We start from the raw sequence: 21170 nt of genomic DNA, 5'->3' as shown, positions 1-21170 counted from the left end.
ATAAAATTATTTCAAAAATATTTTATTCGTGAGGGTGTTGCCATCGTAGTCTACGAATTTCTTTCGTTCGGAAAACGTACCCCTGCGTTGTTTGATGGAAGAGAAAATGTTATTTCAGAGTTCGGTCGAATAAAGCATATTTTGTTTATAATTTATTACGAGCGTTCCCGTCATTTCCAACCGATTTTAAATCTAGTCGGAGCTCTCGGAAGTCGAGGATTTTGTTCATTGTGCAACACTGGATATACTCGCGCGATCGAACATCGGTGCTCCAAAGAATGCTCACGCCGTAAATCAGTAGAATGTAGGGGTAATGGCGAGCCACTCACCCCGTGTAATGACTGCAATCGTTCATTTTTTGGAGTACAGTGTTTCGAGTTGCATAAAAAAGCTAGAGCTCGTAAAGTCCGAGGATGTAAAAATAAGCAAGAATCTAGCGTTTGCGAAATGTTGAAAATTTGTCGCTCTTGTTCTAGACATATTAAAAGCTGGTGCAAAACACCTCACGAATGTGGAGTGTCGTTTTGTAAAACATGCAAACACGTACGCCCCACATCGCATAATTGTTATATTGCTCCGTTGAAAATTAAATCATTTGATCGGAAAAAATCAACGGAATGAAAAAATTTAGTGTTGCAATTTATTTTCTATGATTTCGAAACGCAGCAGCATACACGTTTACGAGGAGATAATTCTTCTCGTGTTCATGAACCAAATCTCTGTGTAGCTCAACGTGTTTGCCTCTCGTGTTTAAGCGATGAAATCATAGAAAATGAATGCGAAGTTTGTGGCCAGAGAGAATTTGTATTTCCCGACGACCCAGTAGGAAATCTTGTAAAATTGGCTATTAATTCAAAATTTGAGAAAATAATTTGCATAGCTCATAACGCTCGAGGATTTGACAGTCAATTCATACTCCGTTATCTCATTGAAGATCAAAAAACTCAAATGCCTACACTGATAATGAGAGGAACAAAAATAATTTCCATGAGAGTAGGAAAAATCTGTTTTCTCGATAGTTTGAATTATTTGCCAATGTCTCTCAGTCCGCTACCGAAAGCATTCGGATTTGATGATATTGTGACAAAAGGTACATTTCCTCATCTGTTCAACACTCCAGGAAATCAAAATTATATCGGATCGTTACCAGCTCTGCACTTTTATTCTCCTGACAAAATGTTTACTGCGGAACGTAAGCGGTTCATGGCATGGTACCAAGAAACGAGTGACTCTGGATATATTTTTAATTTTGCTGAGGAATTTTTGCGATATTGTCGCGATGATGTATCAGTGCTACGTCGAGCATGCTTAGCTTTTCGTAAATTATTTATCCAATGCGGTAAAGTTTGCCCGTTTGCTGAAAGTTGTACAATAGCATCAGCATGTTCATTAGTATATCGCAAAAACTTCCTACCAGCGGATAAAATTGCACTATTACCCCCTGGAGGTTATCGATGGGCTGATAAACAATCTCGTAAAGCTGTTTCGTGGCTCGTATGGCTCGAGCGAGAAAATGGTATTATTATCACACACGCTGGTCGCACACGAGAGCAGCGTTTACCCCTGGGCTTACCTCCGGTAGACGGATATTACGAGGAGAACAATATTCGTCACGTCTTGCAATTCCATGGTTGTTATTGGCATGGATGTAAACGTTGCTTTCGTATAAATAGAGACAAACGAATGCGTTGTGATGATACAATGGATCAGCGATACGAGCGTACTGTTACGATATCAGCACGAATTAAAGAGCAGGGATTTTTACTAACAGAAATATGGGAATGCGAATATGATGCTATGTTGAAAAATAATGATGAAATGGCTGAATTTGTGAAAAATCACCCTATGGTGATTTCAGAACCGCTTGAGCCGCGTGAAGCATTTTTTGGAGGAAGAACGGAAAATTTTGTAAATATGTACGAAGTAAAAGAAAGTGAAAAAATAAAATATGTAGATGTATGTTCATTATATCCATGGGTATGTAAAACTGGAAAATTTCCAATAGGTCATCCTAAAGTGTACGTCGGTGAGGAGTGTCGCGTTCTCATTGGACAAAATAATTCTTTAGAGCGTGTTGAGGGCCTGGTCAAGTGTACCGTTTTACCCCCTCGTGATTTGTATTTTCCGGTTTTACCGTTTCGAGCTCATGGAAAATTGTTATTTGCTTTATGTAAATCATGCTGTCTGAATTTAGATACAAATGGGAATTGCGAGCATGTAAATCCAGAAGACCGTGCTTTCAACGGTACATGGGTTGTCGATGAATTGAGGAAAGCGAGCTCACTAGGTTATACTGTATTACACGTAGACGAAATTTGGCAGTACGAAATTACGCGCTACGACCCTCTAACTCGAAGCGGAGGTCTTTTTGCAGATTATATAAATACTTTCCTAAAAATCAAACAAGAAGCCAGCGGAGCACCAACGAATTGTGTTGGGAATCCTGAAGCGTTGCAACAATACATCGACGATTATAAAAATGCAGAAGGAGTCGAGCTTGATGCAAATGCTATAGATTTCAACCCGGGTCTTCGCTCGCTTGCCAAACTCGCTCTCAATTCTTTTTGGGGAAAATTTGGACAGCGTGAAAATCAAACTAATACTTTGATTATTTCTACGCGTGTAGAGCTCATGGATTTACTAACAAGTCCAGAAATTGAAATTACAGGAATCTTACCTGTAAATCATAGAATTATGTACGTAAATTACAAAAACGCTGATGAGGCTATTCGACCATCGCTTACAGCAAATGTTGTAATTGCAGCATATACGACGGCACAGGCACGACTCAAACTGTATGAATATTTGGAGGGACTTGGTCGTCGCGTGTTGTATTGTGACACCGACTCGTGCATTTATGTAAGTCACGAACGCAGTGATGAATACCAGCCTCCTGTCGGACAATTTCTCGGAGATCTGACTGACGAGTTAAGTGCGTACGGAGATGGTTCATACATCACTTCGTTTGTGTCGGGTGGACCAAAATTCTATTCTTTTATTGCGCGTAAACCTGATGGTACCACTATAGAAGTATGTAAAGTTAAAGGTATCACATTGAACTTTCAAAATAGTCAACAAATAAATTATCAAACGATTCGCTCATTTGTGACGGGAGAAAGGAGTGCACCAATCGTTTTGAAATTCGATGCAATAAGACGTACCGAGTTCCATCATGTAATTTCACGCGAAGAAACCAAGTCTTGCGCCCCAGTGAGTGTAAAACGTCAACAGGACAGAGAATATTGTACCCTACCCTACGGTTTTGTTCGAACAACGGCATGAATGTGAATTGAGTAATAAAATATTAATATAGGGTGTAAAAAAAAAAAAAGAAAAAAAAATGGGATTAGTATTATCATATTTTTATTGTTTAATTTTATAATAAGAAAAATTATGTACAGTTTTGTAATGAAAAAAATACTGCGATAACGTTTAATAAAAATGGTGAACTTTATTTTTATGTATGTTTACGGAAATAAATTGCGCCTTCCTTTTTTTCCATCTTAGAAGATAAAGTTTTTACAGTGACACAACGGAATTCCATATTCTCTCGAAAATGAATACTATTGTGCGTCTAGCTCTGGCGTGTAGGGTAAAGAGGCCTTGTTCTACTCTACCATCCACAGGGCTTCATTTTGCGTCGTGGGTAAAACGGCCTTACTCCATTACACCTGACACTTCGCATTCTTTCGAAGGCTGGACGTTATCTCGCGGCTAGCTATTTTACACCTCAGGTTTAAAGACCTGGCTTCGCTACACTTGTTATCGTGAATTCTTCCGAAGGACGGATATTATTTCTTAGCATGTCTGAATAATGAATTCTTCAGAAGGTTGTCTGTTATTTCCTTATTATTTTTATGCTGAGAAGAAAAAGGTAAGAGGCGATCTCTCACTCTCCAAAAAGGTAATGAAGACTATGAGATTTAAAAAAAAAATAGCTAGTATAAATAATAATGAACGAAGAGTAATAATTATTGTTTATTAACATAATTCTGATTGTTATTCCAAAAGTTAATTGAAAAAAAAATCAGGTTACTTTTTAAGAAAGTCATTCAGTTTAACATTTTTTATTCTTGTTTTTATGAACGTGAACGAATATAAATATAGAGCATTCGATTTTGACAATCATTTCTCATTATGGATCCGCGGTGGAAACATCCATGGACCTCCATAATTTGCGGACCTACTGGTTGTGGCAAAACTTTTTTCGTAAAAAAATTTTTCAAATACATTCACGAAATGGCTGACGTTCGTTTCGATCGAATACTTTTTTATTACTCTGAATGGCAACCTGGTTATTCAGAGTATGGTAATAAAATCGAATTTCGCGAGGGATTACCGCAATCTGGTGACTATTCAGCAGATCAGCGTCCTAAACTTATTGTGATCGATGATTTAATGCGTGAGGCCTCAAATAATAGCATTGTAGATTTATTCACAAAGGGGAGTCATCATAAAAATCTGAGCGTCATTTTCATAACTCAAAACATATTTCATCAAGGACGCGGACAGAGAGATATTTCTTTAAACACGAATTATATCGTTATTTTTAAAAATCCTCGAGACCGCGCCCAAATACAACATCTTGCCAGGCAGGTTTATCCAGAAAATCCTCGTTTTTTGCAAGAAGTATATTTTGATGCTACGTCTGCCCCTCATGGCTATTTATTACTGGATCTTAAACAATCGACACCCGATAATTGCCGATTTCGCGCATGCGTATTTCCTGATGACCAATATAATTACGTTTATTTACCAAAAAAAGAAATAAAAACGCGCGACACATCTCGCGATGTTCCAGTAATGCGTTTGTAATGGCAGCGCGAGGAAGTCTCGGTAAAAAACATGTTATAATTTTACGAGCACTTTGCTACTTTACACAAAATCAACTACGACAGATTTTACGAATAATCGAACCAGCATTAATCCGAATAATCTGTGAATGTGCGCTCAATGTATTGCTCGGTAATGTGAACCTCAAAAATAGTGAAAGACGTCGGCTGCGAAAATATGCAGTATTGATTCGCCGCTTAGCTGAAAAACGAGGAAATTGGAAAACTAAAAGACGTTTCATCATCAATCGCTGTACTGCCTTTCTGAAGCTTCTCCTTGTTCCGGTATTGAAATATTTTGAGCATGGAACACGCGAGGAAAATGGTTCTCATTCCACATGATAATCTACATCGTCTTGGAGAAAAACAACAGAAATCCACTGACGAAACGCTTTCTCCTCCTCTAACAACATCTCTGAGCAGTGTTCAAACGAGGGGAACTCCTCTTTCTCGTTTGTACTCCGAAATGGCTGAAATTTTGAATTCTACATCGTATGCTAGTGATAGAGATAAATCGACAGCATATCTACAGATTTTACATAGATATCTGAATCTCACTTCACATTCAAAGTACGATGAGAAAAATAAATTGAATACTTCCGCAAAAACGGATGAAACTTCGGAAAAACATGAAATGGAAGCGAATGAAGATCATGATACATCGGAACAATCAGCTGAGATGAGATCGCGATTAAACGACACTCTTATTATCGACAGTGTTCCAAAAAAATTTCACCCAAAGGCTAAAATGTTATTGCGCAATCTTCATAGAAATACCTCACCCTCAAAAAGAATGAGTTGGGATGCGAACGGCGTGGTATCTATAGGTGGTACCAGAATTCCTAATTCCAATATTGTTGATCTCATCAATGATGCAATGCGTGCTAGAAAACGAGTTAAACCGACGGGTCGTGCTCATTTCGCTGAACATCTCCGAAAGATACAGATGCCTCGAGAATTTATTGGTAACCCTGAGGTACTTCAAGAGCCTACAATCATCGAAGCATCAACGCCCCGCAAACGCGTCATCTCCCCAGAGATTGCTGATATAACTTCAGATACAAGTAGTAGTGAGTACGAGGAGACGGACGCAACTGGGTTTCAACAAGGACGTGGCCGCTCGAGTAAAAAACGAATTATTTGGAGATCGTTAAAACTATGAAACGATTCAAATCGATCTATTATAATCCCTCCCACCCTGCATCCTTTTCTAACGCTGAAAATTTGAAAAACGTAAAAGGTATTGACAAAAATAAAGTCGAGCCGTGGTTAGAGACTCAAGACGCTTATACCAGACATCGGCTCATCCGACGTCGATTTCCTCGACGTACATATAATGTGAATAATATTGATGATGTATGGGAAGCTGATCTGGCGGACCTCCGTTCTATCGCGACATACAACGATGGCTACAAATATATTTTAGTTGTAATCGATGTGTTGAGTAAATTTGCCTGGATCGAGCCGCTGCGTGATAAAACATGCGGAAATGTGTCTCAGGGGTTTGCACGGGTACTTTCACGCTCAAATCCTAGATTTCCCCTTCTTTTACAAACAGATCGCGGTCGAGAATTCACGGGATCTCCTTTCCAACATTTTTTAGCACAAAAAAGAATTAATTTCCGTACAGCGCGTAATCCCGATATCAAAGCATCGATTGCTGAACGATTCAATCGCACACTTAAAAACCGAATGTGGCGATACTTTACATACACGCGAAACAAGCGTTATATCGATGTTTTGCAAAAATTCGCACATGCGTATAATCAGACGCGTCACTCTGGCACACGAATGCGACCTTCTGAAGTGACTTTAGAAAATGCTAGCCTAGCTCGTGAAAATCTCGCGCGCCGATATAATTCTTCGAGAAAAAAATTAAATATTGAATTGCCTAAATACAGTGTAGGAGACTTGGTGAGTATCAGTAGTGCAAAAGCTGCGTTCGCGAAAGGTTACGAAAGTGGATGGACTCCAGAGATATTCAAAATACAGCGAATATCAAGGAACCGTCATCCAGTCGTATATATTTTACACGATTTAAACAACGAGCCCATTGACGGAATCTTTTACTCGCAAGAATTATCTCGCGTTCGTTCGGAATAACGAAATTCTAAAATTGCTGACTCTGCAAAATGAATTTTAGAGACAAAGAATTTTTCTTCGTCGTACAGCAGTACACGATATTTTCCTAACAATGCCCCTACAAAATTCAACACCAAGTTACCACGCCATCTTCACCTAGATGGAGTGTGGGGAGTAGCTGTCAAAGAAATAAGGTATCCAATGAGTTTCTATCACATTCCGCGAACACCGCATACTGTAACTTTTGAACACGGAGATTATGATAAGTCTGGTCGCAGTGATCATAGTAAACGTTTAGAAGAAACGGATATTATTCCGAGCGGCGTGTATCGTACTATCAACACTTTGCTTGATACGATAAATAATTTACCATGTATAATGGAACATTTAGAATTTACCCAAGAACATAATGGATACGTTAAAGTTTCGCGAAAATGTGATGAGCCGAGGTACCACGGGTTTCGTATGTCTCCTTCAATTGCAAAAATGTTAGGATTCGGTGAAGTTACTGAGGAGGGAAAAGGTATCAGTTTTAAACATCCATATAAAGGTTATCGCCCTGCGTCTCTAGCTCGTGCAATCCCGCATAGTCTGTTCGTATACTCAGATATTTGCGAATCCTATATAATTGGAGACGTCCAAGCACCATTATTATCAAAAGTTTCCATAGAAGTCGAAGATGAATATGTTTATGGAGCGAACAGAACTGTACACTTCCCTTCTCCACGATACATCCCTCTCATACGCCATGAAATCCACACGATCGAAATCGATATAAGAGACGAATTTGGACAACCAATTCCATTCGAGGAGGGGACGTTGACCGTGACGCTACATTTTAAGCGCTTACAATAAATAACTGATGGAACATTACTTCGACGACGAGGATGCTCTGCTGGAATATGGGCGTCGCGGCTATGGTGGAATCAGTCACGTCTATGTCGGTGCCCTAAACCAACGAGGAAACGGAATCGGAAGTTTTTTGGGAGGACTCTTTCGTCGTGTATTACCGCTTCTACGAAAAGGAGCTGCTGCGATCGGTAAAGAAGCTATTCGCACAGGTGCCAATATCGCATCTGATGTCGTCAGAAATAATATGAATTTGAAGGAATCATTTCATACCAGACTACGCGAATCTGGTAATAATTTAAAACGGAAAGCTGAGGAAAAAATAGATAAATTAATGACGGGCGCGGGCTATAAAATGAGGAAAAAAGCGTCATCTGGTCATTCTCTCAGTGACCGTGGGACGAGACGAACCGCTCAGAAAAAGAAGAAAAGTGCTAAAACGAAAAAGAAAACTAAGAAGAAACCGACTAACAAACGGAGGAAAACGACGAAAAAAAGGAGAAATTATCGTAGCGTAGCTGATATATTTGCATAAGAGATCGTTCGGAATACAGCGAACATGGCTTTCTTACATACACACTCACGCGAATGTTTAAAATCTGAGCTCGAACTTTTTTCGCTACCACCTACGCAAACTACGATCGAGGGATCAAATTGGGTGCACTATAAGCCTATTTCCTCTCTAACAGATGATTCTCCGATAGAATTCGTCGTTCCCGGACAAGGTGATGAGTACATCGATCTCGCTCATACCATGTTAAGTCTTCGTGTGCAAATAAAAACTCCATCTACCTCTTTGCAAGCTGAAGGATCGAAAGATGCGCCCAAGGAATTACCAGAAATTGCCCCTGTAAACAATTTACTACACTCCATGTTTAATCAAGTGGATGTGTATTTAAATCAAAAACTCGTTTCACCACCGAATAACGCTTATGCATACCGTGCTTACATAGAAACATTGTTAAATTATGGGCCTGCGGCCAAAAAATCTCACTTGACTTCCGTTTTATGGAGTGATGATACTCCAGGGAAAATGGATGATACGAGTTTTAAAAATAATATCGGCTTGCGAGAAAGAGCAAAACTACTATCAGCTGGAAAAACAGTCGATTTAATTGGACATTTACATTGTGATATTTTCAATCAAGAACGTTTCCTTTTAAATGGTGTAGAAATGCGTCTGCGACTTGTGAGAGCAAGAGACTCGTTTTGTCTAATGAGCTCTCAACCGGATATTTCATGTGGCTTGAATATAAGCGAAGCTACATTATTAGTAAGACGAACAAAAATTGCACCAGGAGTTTTACTCTCTCATGCTCGTGCATTGGCAAAAACAACAGCAAAATACCCTCTTACACGCGTTGAAGTTAAAGCCATTTCGCTACATGGAGGAGTGCATGGAGAAACGATTGACAACATCGTGCTTGGGCAACTTCCAAAACGAATCATAATCGGATTTGTCGATAATCGAGCATATAATGGAAACGTTCAAATGAATCCGTTCAATTTTCAAAACTATAAAATCAATTACCTCTCATTATATGTGGATGGGGCGCAAGTACCTTCTCGACTTCTGCAACCTGATTTCGCCCAAAATAATCTTTACATTGATGCCTATCATACATTATTTTCTGGTACGGGAATACATTTTTTGAACGAGGGTAACTCAATCAATCGAGAAAATTATCCAAGGGGTTATTGTCTCTTCGCATTTGACTTGACACCTGATCTTTCCGCGAATACCAGTTCGCATTGGAATTTAGTGAAACATGGAAGTGTGAGAATCGAGGTACGATTTGCCGAGGCACTCGCTTCTACTGTAAATTGTATAGTATATGCAGAATATGATAATGTTCTGGAGATCGATGCCTCGCGTCAAGTAATTGCTGACTTCAGCGGTTGAACTTCAAGAAAAAGCAGGTGTCAGATTACTCTGCATTCGTCGTTCGTCTTTTCGACGGAGAATTGGATTTTGGAGAGAAAACAAGTCAGTTCATTGCGCGCCGCTGTTCAGTACGGACGTAAAAAATGGAAATAATCATCGACATTCAGGGAATGCGTGATAGAGAGCATCGTTTTTTACCGAAAGAAGTTGCCGTCGTTGCTCTAAATCAACCTTTCACCATGCATTGGATTGTTTCTCCTCCATACGCATTCCACGAACTGCCCAGCATAATACGTCACGAGAATCAAATTTTGACTCTTCATCACCATGGATTGGAATGATACGAGGGTGATGTCTCCTGTAAACAACTTTATGCCAATTTGCGTGAAATAGCACGGCATGCAAAAACTATTTGGACGCGCGGTCACGAAAAAGCCGATTTATTGAGCCATGTAATTACGCGAGAAATCAACGATCTCGAAAAACCGGAATGGGGATGCCCAGGATTCAAAAAATTATCCACGTCACGCAGTAGATGTCTACGACATAGTTTGGGTGCTGTGAAGCCTACGAATCGTTGTGCATTAACGCAGGCTCTCATGTTGAAAAAATTTATCCTACGGATGAATAATCAAGTACCTGTCACCGTACTCCCAGAGGAGGAGAAAAAAAATCCAGAAACGGACGACAAGAGTGAAGATTTATTTATGAGTTGCTTCCCCTGTATAAATTTTCCTCAAACCGAAGTTCTCATTTGAAGGAATAGAAACTATTCATGAGCATTATCTGCGATATGCATCTGTTATGAATTCAGATATAAAGTGAAAAAGTATATCTTTTCACCATTCTTCAATTTGCTAACGGAGCATGAACACTAGGGTGTTCATGCGCCGTCACGACAAGGATAGAATAAAAAATGGATCTTCAAGATTGCAACGGAACCTTGTAGGACATCATTCCAATTTTCATCAAAGACAAAAGAGTTTTTCATTCAAAGTTCAACATCTCAGCAAAAAATGGTCCTACCCAAGTTTTAAAAAAAGAAAATTGAAGCCTAATAAACCAGCTATCCGGTCCATACCATGGCTTAGTTGAAAAAAATAAATCTACGCTTATTGAATTGATAAAAAAGCATAAAAATTTGCTGTTTTTTTCTCGCACTTTTTCTCAAAATTGCGCACAACATGTAGCTCTGCATTTTTTTCGTCATAAGATCTTGAAATTGGAAACTTGAAGCTTCAAAATGCGTTTTTTTAGACCTCGATGTGACCATTTTTCACTGAAATACAACATTTTTAAAAATTACTAAATCATGCAGATAAATTGATATTTAAAACCAAGTTCATGCTTACAGGCACGTCTTCCTCTTACCGGACATAGCTACGGCTTTGCGTAGATTTTTTTTTATCATTTGGAACCGTTTTGGGGGGCGGCGCGATCAATTTTTTTTTTACCCATATTAAGGGCCACCCTAATGAACACACAACAAATTCGAGACGCTCTACGTTATTTACCGATTGCGACTACTGGAGTATTTCCGGCTGATGAAATTCCTCGTACTTGGACAAGGCCTGCTGGAATAATTGTGAACACAGATGAACACTCAAAACCTGGCGAGCACTGGGTCGCAATGTACGTCGATCGAAATGGAAGCGGATGGTACTTCGATAGTTACGGATTACCACCAATCATTCCACAACACCTCGAACGACTCCGGAGAAATTGCAAGTTCTTCCGTTTCAACGTTAAGCAACTCCAAAGTGATTCTTCAGACGTTTGTGGCCAATTTTGTTTTATTTTTTTGCACCTTATGTCTTGTGGTTTTGGTATGGATAAATTCAACAATCTCTTCTCTGATAATCCCCGAAAAAATGATGAAATAGTGCGTCAATATTATAAAGCCTTCGCATCCCGTCGGATAAATAACAGTGTTCGTAAAAATGATATGATGAGTGGTGGTGGTGGTAGTTTCACGGATCGTAGATTTGCTTGTACACAAAGGTGTTGTACGTGTAGATAATAGAATGCAGCGCGTCAACTACATAAACAATATTGTCATCGTAATAAATATATGGGTTTTTTCAAATATTTTGTAAACCATTAATGTATTTAGAATATGAGTGAAAAATAAAAAAACAATTTAAATGTATTCAACAGTGTTATTCGACCCACTACTCCCAAAGAGAAAAAAAGAAAAAAGTAGAAAAACATACAGGTATGGTACTTCTCACACTATCCCCCTCCTTCCCCCCCCCCCCCCCCCCATCACACCTGTCCGCCAAGCTATTTACCGGTGGAGTGGGAAAAAGTAGCTTGGAATGGGTAGGTGTTGTGGTGGGGGAAGGAGTGGGGATAGGAGTGGGGGGCGCCATACCTGTATGTAGTCTACTCGTATACGTTCGAACGAATAGTGCTGATTCGAAAATAGCCTCCCAGATGAAATCAATGCGTAGACAATAAATAATGTGATAGACTGATGAAATAAATATAGTCGTTCGGAATAATGATCCATTTTCAGGCTTATAAGAATGCAAATATTCATATAAATTATCTTCGCTAATCTTGTTTTATTGATGCCTGCCCCGACATTTGCTGCACGAGCGAAGCGAGTACTGCTGGTCGGTTTGATGTTTTGATGCCTGCCCCCGACCAGCACCACTCGCTTCGCTCGTGCAGCAAATGTCGGGGCAGGCATCAAAACATCTTCTATCGATAGATACATGTTCCAAAAGAAACGTACTTTCGACCGGCTGTAAAGAAAAATAGTATACACTACACGGGCAGACGTTTGATAGCCCTGAACTGCGCTTCAAATGACGCGCAGGGCAGAAATATCAAACTTTCTGCCCTTGTAGTGTAATATACTATTTTACTCTTCTCATTCCAGGAGCTATACGATTGCGCCAGACCTGCGTGACCAAAATATATTCGATCGACATATGTCCGGGCTGGCTCAGGACTTGCTTGCTCAAACGTATGTATAGGACGCTCTGCATCGTGCAGATAGTTTGCATATTCCGGGAGCATGCTATGCAATATTTTCATTGCGCATGCAGATAGTAAAACTCGGTTTTTTTTATCATTTTATCATTAATTATTTATTTTATTCGTTTCCGGCCGTCAACGAGCAGTTCAGGTCCATCGTCCCAACCCAGTCTACCTCAACTAACAGGACACGATGAATCCGTCCAGCCGATGAATAAGGCGCAGACTTCAAATGTCAAAAATTCCGGAATCGACGAGAATATCGAACAAAGGTATGTCGGCAAATATTTTTTTTTGTCGGCAAAATTTCGTGTGGGCAAAACCCACCTGCAAACCCTTTTGTTTTTTAATTTTATTTTTATTTATTCATTTTTTTCAGGGCGGACGAGGATCGAAACATTTTGGATATGGACCCGATGTCAAACGTGCAGTCGAACCGTGAGGTCGGCGACGACGAAGTGGAAGATCCGAACAATTCGAATGAGTCCCGGGAAGAAAAACTAATGGACGTCGACTCAGAAGGGAGCGTACCTGACGAGGTCTTACCACCCGAGGTCTTACCACCCGAGGTCGTACCTGCCGAGGTCGTACCTGACGAGGGCGCTAACATTATCGATAAGTATGTCAACAATTGAAAATGATGCGTTGTTTGCTCCCAGAATATACTGGAAAATGAAACTTTTAATTTTTTTAATTTTGCAGCTTAGAGGATCCAGTTCAACAGGCGGGACAGGCATATCTGTTACTCCTGAGCAGCGACTCCGCGTCCAGCGGAGAAGACGAAATGATTATGGAAATCCCGAACTATACTGCGGAATTGTCGCTCGGCCTAAAAGAAGAAGTCAAAATGCTATTTTGGAGAAACTTCAGCGACTTCAGCGTCTCACTCATTAAAAATGAAGAGTACGCTAGCTGGTTGGACAAAAAGCTCAGAAGATGGAGCAGACACGCGTTTCGACTCACGGAGGAAGGCCTCGCCGTTGGAGAATTGTGCCTGGTTTCAAAAAACGGCATTCACAGACGAGGCCAGGTTGTCAGCAGAGACGAGGGTGGGTTTTCCTTACACCTCGTTGACATGGGCGTTATCAAGAAATATAGACGGAATACCCTGAAGAAACGCTCAGATGAATTACGTGCCTGTCCACCGCTGGCTTTTCGATGCGAAACATCAATTGATGAAAAGTATCGGAATGCCAATTTGCTCAGAAACGTCGGTTATTTAACAGAAACGAATAAAAAATTCGTAATCGAGACGATAGAACACTTGCCAAACAACCGAGCCCAGGTTCGGTAGACGGAATACCCTGAAGAAACGCTCAGATGAATTACGTGCCTGTCCACCGCTGGCTTTTCGATGCGAAACATCAATTGATGAAAAGTATCGGAATGCCAATTTGCTCAGAAACGTCGGTTATTTAACAGAAACGAATAAAAAATTCGTAATCGAGACGATAGAACACTTGCCAAACAACCGAGCCAAGGTTCGGTTATTCCTGTACGAGACCTTCGAGGACGCGGTGGAAGAGATGCTAGAAATGGGTAAGTAACTTCCTTTTTCTTCATCGGAATCATCATGTCATCATCGTCGTCGTCGTCGTCGTCGTCGTCGTCGTCGTTGTTGTTGTTGTTGTTGTTGTTGTTGTTGTTGTTATTAAATTCAATCAAAATTTCGTATGACGTCACTATCGCAAACCGTCACCTGAAAGTACGGAGCATTTTCGTCCGAGTGGTATGACGTCAGGTGCCTCATCCTATCGGTAACACAGCTGACAGCCAAATGTCAAGTGTCACTTGGAATCAAACAGTCTTTCGCGTGAACATAGCCTTCGCGTGAAGTTGACTCTCAAACAAACGAAATCGCTGTCGGCTGATCGTTGCTGGCCCCAGCCACTTTCGCACCCGACTTCTACGCCACTGAAGCGTCGCCTGTCATGGTGCCAAGAGACCTTCTGATTCGTTGAGAAATGCAAAATTCTATTGCTTCTCATTTAAAAACTATTGCACTCACAGAAAAATGCCTTTGCAGTTTTGCTTAAAAATGCGTCCCGAACACGCCAGTAACGGGTTTATAGGTTATCCTGAATCACCCTGTATATCGCCGCTTTTCTAACTCTATCCTTTGTGTGCCTATCTAGTCCCCCATTGCTCCTGAACCAAAAATCTAAGCATTTCTATTCTCTTATTTCCTCTATCCGCTTATCTTCCGAATTCCATTCTATCTTTTCCTTCCCTCCCCCCTCTCCCTAAATACCATTGCTTTCGTTTTCTAGGCTCCGCGTTCAACTCCGGCTTTTTCTCTTCCATCTATTTCTCCAAGTTAAAATTAATAATTTTCACAATTGTTTTCCATATACCACCATCCGACTTTTAAGAAATTTATTTTCTATTATGTCTTTTTTCTCTCTCTTTGACCCGCTATTTCTACCTTTAATTTTCGGAGGTTATTCGTTTTCTATAAAATTGAAAGGCTCCATGGCATAAATTTTATCCGTGTCAGATATTGCAACCGTGAATAGTACTTCATCCAATTGGCAAATGTCGTCGGCTAATATTTTATTATGTAACTTTCTGCACTCAAAAATGAACTCTAAGCTGCACTCACTATTTGAAAAAACCTCGAGTTTTTCACATTCACATCACAATTTGTTGCGATGTGCCCGTATAGCATTGCTTATTGTATCTGTGGTTGTTCGTATAGTAGCAGGTCTTTGCATTGGATAAACGCGACTCTTCTCTACTATTTTTCCTTTTTGTATACAGTGCGGACAACCATATTCGCCGTTATATTGCGTCGTATTGAAGAAATGGCATTTTGCCGGCAAGTCGCATGTTCCACACACAATCGCTCCTTTAATTTTTAACCGATTATCTTCGGAAGGGATAAAAAACTCGACACCATCACGAAGTTTATCCATGCTTTTTGAAAGACATTTGTCCAGGAAAAAATTGACATTTGGTTTGCCTTTTCCAAACTATATACCCGCAAGTATGATGTTTTCTGCTTTTGTCCGGATTAAATACGGTAATTCATTTATTTGGAGGTACACTGGCCAGACACTGCAAGTGGATGAAGACCAAACTGGAAACCCGTCAGAATTCCAGCTAAAAGTCATCATTTTTTCACCGAGAGCAATATTTTTTTGAGTGAAATCTTTATACGCTTTGCCGTCATAAATATCTTCGTAATTATCGATTTTTTTTTTCCTCGAGGCAGGATAGTTCGAACTTTCGTAAAAATCAGATTTTACTAGTAATTTTTGTATTTGCCCAATAAGATCGGGTTCTAAAAAGTAGCTACTTTTTTCACAACTTCCGTTGCACTTCGGACATTCCGACTGTCTTGATTCTAATGAGAACGAACATGCCGAACAAAAATAGTGCCTTTTTATAGGGGTTTCAATAGTATCAAAAAGTTTTTTCAATCTGTACAACGATTTTACCACTCGATTCTCATTCTTGCAATGAATTCGGATCAGCTCTATAGTGCTCGATAGACATGTAGCTGACAGTTCGAACCTTAAAAAATATGATAGAATAGCGGTGACACTTTCATCTACTGTTATTTTTGCTCCGTCATATATAAGTTGTTTGCGATTATCCGTCAGTCCATCATCACAAAAATTTAGTTCTTCGTCACTGACACAATCTGAATCATTATCTGAATATTTCTGACACTGTCATTATCCATAGATGAATTGTCGATTGAAGATGAAGTCGAATAACCGTCACTCAATTCTGCATCAACTATGCTCGAATGACCCTTTTCAAAATCGTTGACAGGAGCGGTATATTCAATATCAGGCGGAATCGGTGACTCTTGAATGACTCTCCGTTCACTTGAATCATTCGCGTTTTTGGAACGTCCATTCTAAACAACAACTTCTTCTTCTTCTTCTTCACTTGATTCGGAAAAATCCGGTTTCTCATCACTTTCACTGTCACTATTCTTCTCATTTTCTTTTATCCGTTTCAACCACCGATATCGCGTAGCCCGAGATAATTCATCGAAAAATGCTCCCCGTTTTGGCATAGTGCGAATTATTTTTCGAATCGAATAACGAAAATGATGACGTGAATATTACACGATCATATCACATAAACGAAATTCGTCTCGACAAATTCGAGTCAATTGAACTGTACAGTTATTCAAAAATAGAAACTTTCGCGTAAACGAGATTACGTAAATATCAAACCTTAAAATCACACGAATGAAAATTGTCTCGTGAAATAATTCAATTGACCAGCCGTTTCAAGTTATTTGATAATAAAATGACAAGCGATTACGGCGTGTGCCATGGACCGATGTTCATTGACCATTCGACTTCAAACAGTTTTATCGAATTGACGTGCGTGTCACAGAGAACGTTAAAGAATGTTCTCGCTTGTTCTTTGGACGACGTGTAAAAAAAACACAATAAATGTGTTGAATACATCGGACATTGAGGAAAAATCGGACGGGACTTTGCTTGGACTGTGGGGTAATAAAAGTTACCCAGTCAAGATCCTTCGAAAACACGGCAAGAAAAATATTTCCATTTTTTCCGATATAAAAAATAATTTTAATTTTTGAATACATCTTAGACAATAGAAAATATTTGGAGTCGGTAGATTTATTTGACGAATTCGGGCTCGTAACGCCCAAAAAAATGGGAGATTCCAGGAGAAGACTCCTCGAAAAGGAAGACGCTGCGACGGCTGCGCAAAAAGCAGATGCAAAATTTCGACTGGAGAGTGAAATTTTGAAAAATATCGAGGTTGGAGGGAAAACCCACGCGGGAAATGAAGTTACATGTCCAGATTGCAGTAGATTTTCTAAAGGTAAGGGGAAAAAGCTAAATTGAATAAATGTTTAAAATAATTGTATATAAGATGAGCATAAAAAGAATGGACGAGAGACGAACGAACGAGGGTGAGAAAATCGGAGCGAATAAAAAAATAATGGAACGATGGAACTGAGGATTGAATACGAACGGTTTGGAGGGAAAAGAGGAAGGGAGATGGAAAACGAGAGAAAAAAAACATGAAAATACGAAATGAGGAAGGAGGAGAACAGAGCGAAATGATAAAGGAAAAGACGAAAATGTGACAAAATAGAATGAATGACGATTGAGAGAGAATGACAGCGGGAGAATGACGGGATTGGAAACGAGGGTTAAGTCGACAAAAGTCGAATGAACGGGGGCGAGGAAATCGGAGCGGGAAAACGATGGGGCGGAGGGTTAAAAAACGAGAGGTTCGAAGGGGACAGAGGGAGCGAGATGGAAAGCGAGAGAACGAAAATATGAAAATACGAAATAAGGAAGTAGAAAAGGGCGAAAGAAGGAAAAGACGAAAACGTGACGAACTAGAATGAATGACGATTGAGAGAGAATGACAGCGGGAGAATGACGGGATAAGAAACGAGAGTTAAGTCGATGAAAGTCGAATGAACGGGGGCGAGGAAATCGGAGCGAGAGAACGAAAATATGAAAAATTGAAAATACGAAGTAAGAAAGTAGATAAGGCGAATGAATGAGTGGTAAGGCTATACCAGTTCTAACTCCGGGATCTCAGGGGGGAACGGGGACGGGGGAGCGCGGGGACCGTTGCGGAGCTGCATGGTATGTGGAGGGGGAAGGTTCTCGGACAGCGGGGGTGCGGCGGCACTTTGAAGAGACAAAAAATTTGGGACAAAGGTTTTTTTTTTCACCGCACCCACCAATGACATTTATGTTTCCGGTATCAGATTGTATTGGACGAAATTTTCTGCTCTTTCCAAAGATGATCTCAGTTATCGGACTCCGTGACCTACGATGTTTGCATGTCACACTAATGACAAATTTATGTGTTTTGTGTTACATTTGTTTGTATTCTTGAGGTGGTGCAAGTTCCGACAAGATTTCTGTTTTCAAAACCAGTTTTAACCGATGGGCTCTTAGGGGGAGTGCGACAACGGGGAAGCGCATTGCGGGGGCTGCATGGTGTGTGGAGGTTCTCAGGGTAACAAAGAGGGGGAGAGGGGATGCAGCGGTCCTGTTTGCGGCATTGCATAGACAAAGTATATTTTCAGGAATAAAAAGAACTCGTGGATGCCCCCCCCCCCCCCCCCTCGAATGACTGATTTATGTTTCCTGCGGAGTTTTAAGAAAAGTCAGTTGAGAAGAAAAGTGCTCTCAATTATTGGAATCCGTGACGGAGACCCCTAATGAGAAATTTATGTGTCCCATATTACATATTTTTACATTCGTGAGATCGTGATGAGATTTCTTTAAAAATGCACCTGCCCTTCCCTCCAACTTTTGACTTGAGAGATGTTTAGAAGAATGTTTTCCGAGAAAAAAAAATGTTCACATTGGACTAGAAATCTTTACAGAGATGCACTCGCTCAATGACAGATTTATGTGTCCGGTGTTGCACATTTTTAACCTGCAGAGGCATTTCTCAAAAGGCGCAAGAAGGGATTTTTGAAGTCAACCGCACTTCCTCGATTAGAACCTGGGTACCACATTCGAGTTTCCAGAAAAGTCAAGATTTTTCCTCCCTCCTACTCATCCCCACCTCAGAAACGAAAAAACGCGTATATAAAATGAAACAATTTTGAGGAAGGTTCAGACTCTGTTGAGACGACGTAACAGTTACATTTCGAGTCAAATTTCGTTCAGCGCATCATGTCTCTCACCGTCGACATCGCTACCGAGCAATTGCTGCGTATGCAAGCAACTCTCCTGCGGACGTTGGAGCAATTTTTGGTGTGGGAACACCAGTGTGATACCCTCATCGAATCGCTGGAGGAGCAAGTTCGATCGAAACGACCGCGACTCGGATATCACCACTCGGTCACTTCGCAAATCTTGCGTCTCGAATGTTTGAAGCAGGCAACACGCCAACGCTTCATACATTGGGGCGGAGGATTAAATGATCATGGATTAACATGGCGTGAAATTGACAGCGCATTTGAAAATCGCTTGTCAACCGGTGCTGTGATTAATCGTGATCATATCGACCCACGAAAGTTTCTATTGGATGCGTATGAGCTTGTTGAAGAACAAGTGCAGGCTCATATTTGCAAATATAATAGTATAAAAGTGAACACTTCGTTTAACGGAGAGTTTACCGTGGGCGATAAGCGGGCAAATAAAAGTGTCAACACGGGAAATGTTGAACTTTTCACAACATCGGACTTGAGTGAGTGGTATCGGAAGCGAGTCGTGGAGCCGACTCTGAGATCGCTCGAGGAGTTCCAGGAGAGTGACAGTGGCTGGACATTAACATCAATAACAAATTTAACTGTGAACATCAACAAGTACAACGCTTTGCGGGCGGGATGTCACGTTTCATTGGCGAAACGTATACAGTTGAAAAGAGCGGTGGTAAATGTGAAATCGGCGGATAATGCGTGTTTTGGATGGGCTATGACTGCTGCACTTTATCCAGCAGAAAAAAACAGCGATCGCACATCCTCTTACCCGCATTATTCAACGATATTCAACTTCCAAGGCATCAACTTCCCTATGACGTTGGACCAGATTGGGAAATTTGAGAAGAAGAATAATCTCTCAATCAATGTCTATAGCGAGAAGGAGGAAGTCATTCTACCAGTCCGCGTGAGCAAGGAGAAGAAAGAGCGACACTTCAACTTGCTTTACATCGAAGACGTGTCGGGATGTGGAATTGGACACTTCGCGTGGATCAAGAATTTATCCCGGCTCGTCAACTCACAGCTCAATTCTGATGGGCACAAGAAATACATATGTGATCGGTAAGTATTTTTAATATACAACTGTATACATTTCTTTACGATTATGATAATATACTGTAAATATTTGAAATTTTTGATTATTATAGATGCCTTCATTACTTCCCAACCATTGATAAGCTGCAGTTCCATGAGGTGGATTGTGGCGTTATCAACGATTGTGCCGTTCGACTACCAGCTGAGAACGACAAATGGTTGGAGTTTACCAATGCCAATCGGAAGGAGCGTCTCCCGTTCGTGGTATACGCCGACCCCGAATGCATCTTGGAGAAGACCAGCGCTGAAGAAAGGGAGAAAAATAAGAGCCAACATCATCGCGTCTTCAGCGTTGGATATTATGTAAAGTGCTCCTACGATGATTCGCTTTCGGGATACCACGAACGCCGAGGTGAGGACTGCGTGGAATGGTTCGTAGAAGAACTTAAACAATTAGCTTTGCGCGTAGAAAAGATTCTTCTTACGAACGTTCCGATGAAAGAATTGTCTCCGCAAGAGTGGAGGAAATTTCGGGAAGAAAAAGAGTGCCATATTTGTGAGAAACCTTTTGTCGAGGGTGACGAGCGTGTTCGCGATCATTGCCACCTGACAGGGCAATTCAGAGGTCCGGCTCATTCAAATTGTAATTTAAACTATCAGAATTCGTTTTTCATGCCAATAGTTTTCCACAATTTATCCGGTTATGATGCACATTTTATAATTAAAGAAGTAGCAACTGCGTTCGCGGGGAAAATCGACTTGCTCCCAATAACAAAAGAAAAGTACATCTCCTTCTCGAAAACGGTTCAAACAGGCAAAGACACGC

At 40.5% G+C, this 21170-nt stretch overlaps 3 protein-coding genes across 3 annotated transcripts in view; all 3 read left to right on the top strand.

The window, feature by feature from the left end:
• Positions 1-313: 313 nt before the first annotated feature.
• Positions 314-3282, top strand: LOC122416752 (uncharacterized). Its single transcript, XM_043429795.1, has 2 exons — positions 314-415; positions 667-3282. Exons 1-2 carry the CDS (start codon positions 314-316, stop codon positions 3280-3282), a joined length of 2718 nt encoding a protein of 905 aa, XP_043285730.1.
• Positions 3283-8322: 5040 nt separating this feature from the next.
• Positions 8323-9666, top strand: LOC122416751 (uncharacterized protein F54H12.2-like). The gene has a single exon (XM_043429794.1). The coding sequence runs from the start codon at positions 8323-8325 to the stop codon at positions 9664-9666; it is 1344 nt and encodes a 447-aa protein (XP_043285729.1).
• Positions 9667-11122: 1456 nt separating this feature from the next.
• LOC122416750 (titin homolog) overlaps positions 11123-21170 on the top strand; it is a 31174-nt gene continuing 21126 nt past the window's right edge. The window contains exons 1-7 of the mRNA XM_043429793.1: positions 11123-11649; positions 12536-12622; positions 12780-12905; positions 13013-13252; positions 13336-13923; positions 14036-14172; positions 17215-17451. Coding sequence (XP_043285728.1) covers positions 11123-11649; positions 12536-12622; positions 12780-12905; positions 13013-13252; positions 13336-13923; positions 14036-14172; positions 17215-17451 — 1942 coding nt within the window. The remainder of the gene's footprint in view (positions 11650-12535; positions 12623-12779; positions 12906-13012; positions 13253-13335; positions 13924-14035; positions 14173-17214; positions 17452-21170) is intronic.

Source organism: Venturia canescens, chromosome 10, assembly GCF_019457755.1.
Source record: "Venturia canescens isolate UGA chromosome 10, ASM1945775v1, whole genome shotgun sequence".
Classification (NCBI taxonomy): Eukaryota; Metazoa; Arthropoda; class Insecta; order Hymenoptera; family Ichneumonidae; genus Venturia; species Venturia canescens.
The sequence above is the reverse complement of the archived record's forward strand: the minus strand, read 5'-3'. Positions and strand labels throughout refer to the sequence as shown.

Excerpts from the sequence above, each read along its gene's own strand:
- LOC122416751 (XM_043429794.1), top strand. The coding sequence starts at position 8,323 with ATGGCTTTCTTACATACACACTCACGCGAATGTTTAAAATCTGAGCTC.
- LOC122416752 (XM_043429795.1), top strand. The coding sequence starts at position 314 with ATGGCGAGCCACTCACCCCGTGTAATGACTGCAATCGTTCATTTTTTG. Across the intron at positions 416-666 it reads AGCTCGTAAAGTCCGAGGAT|CAGCATACACGTTTACGAGG; the intron begins GTAAAAATAAGC and ends TTCGAAACGCAG.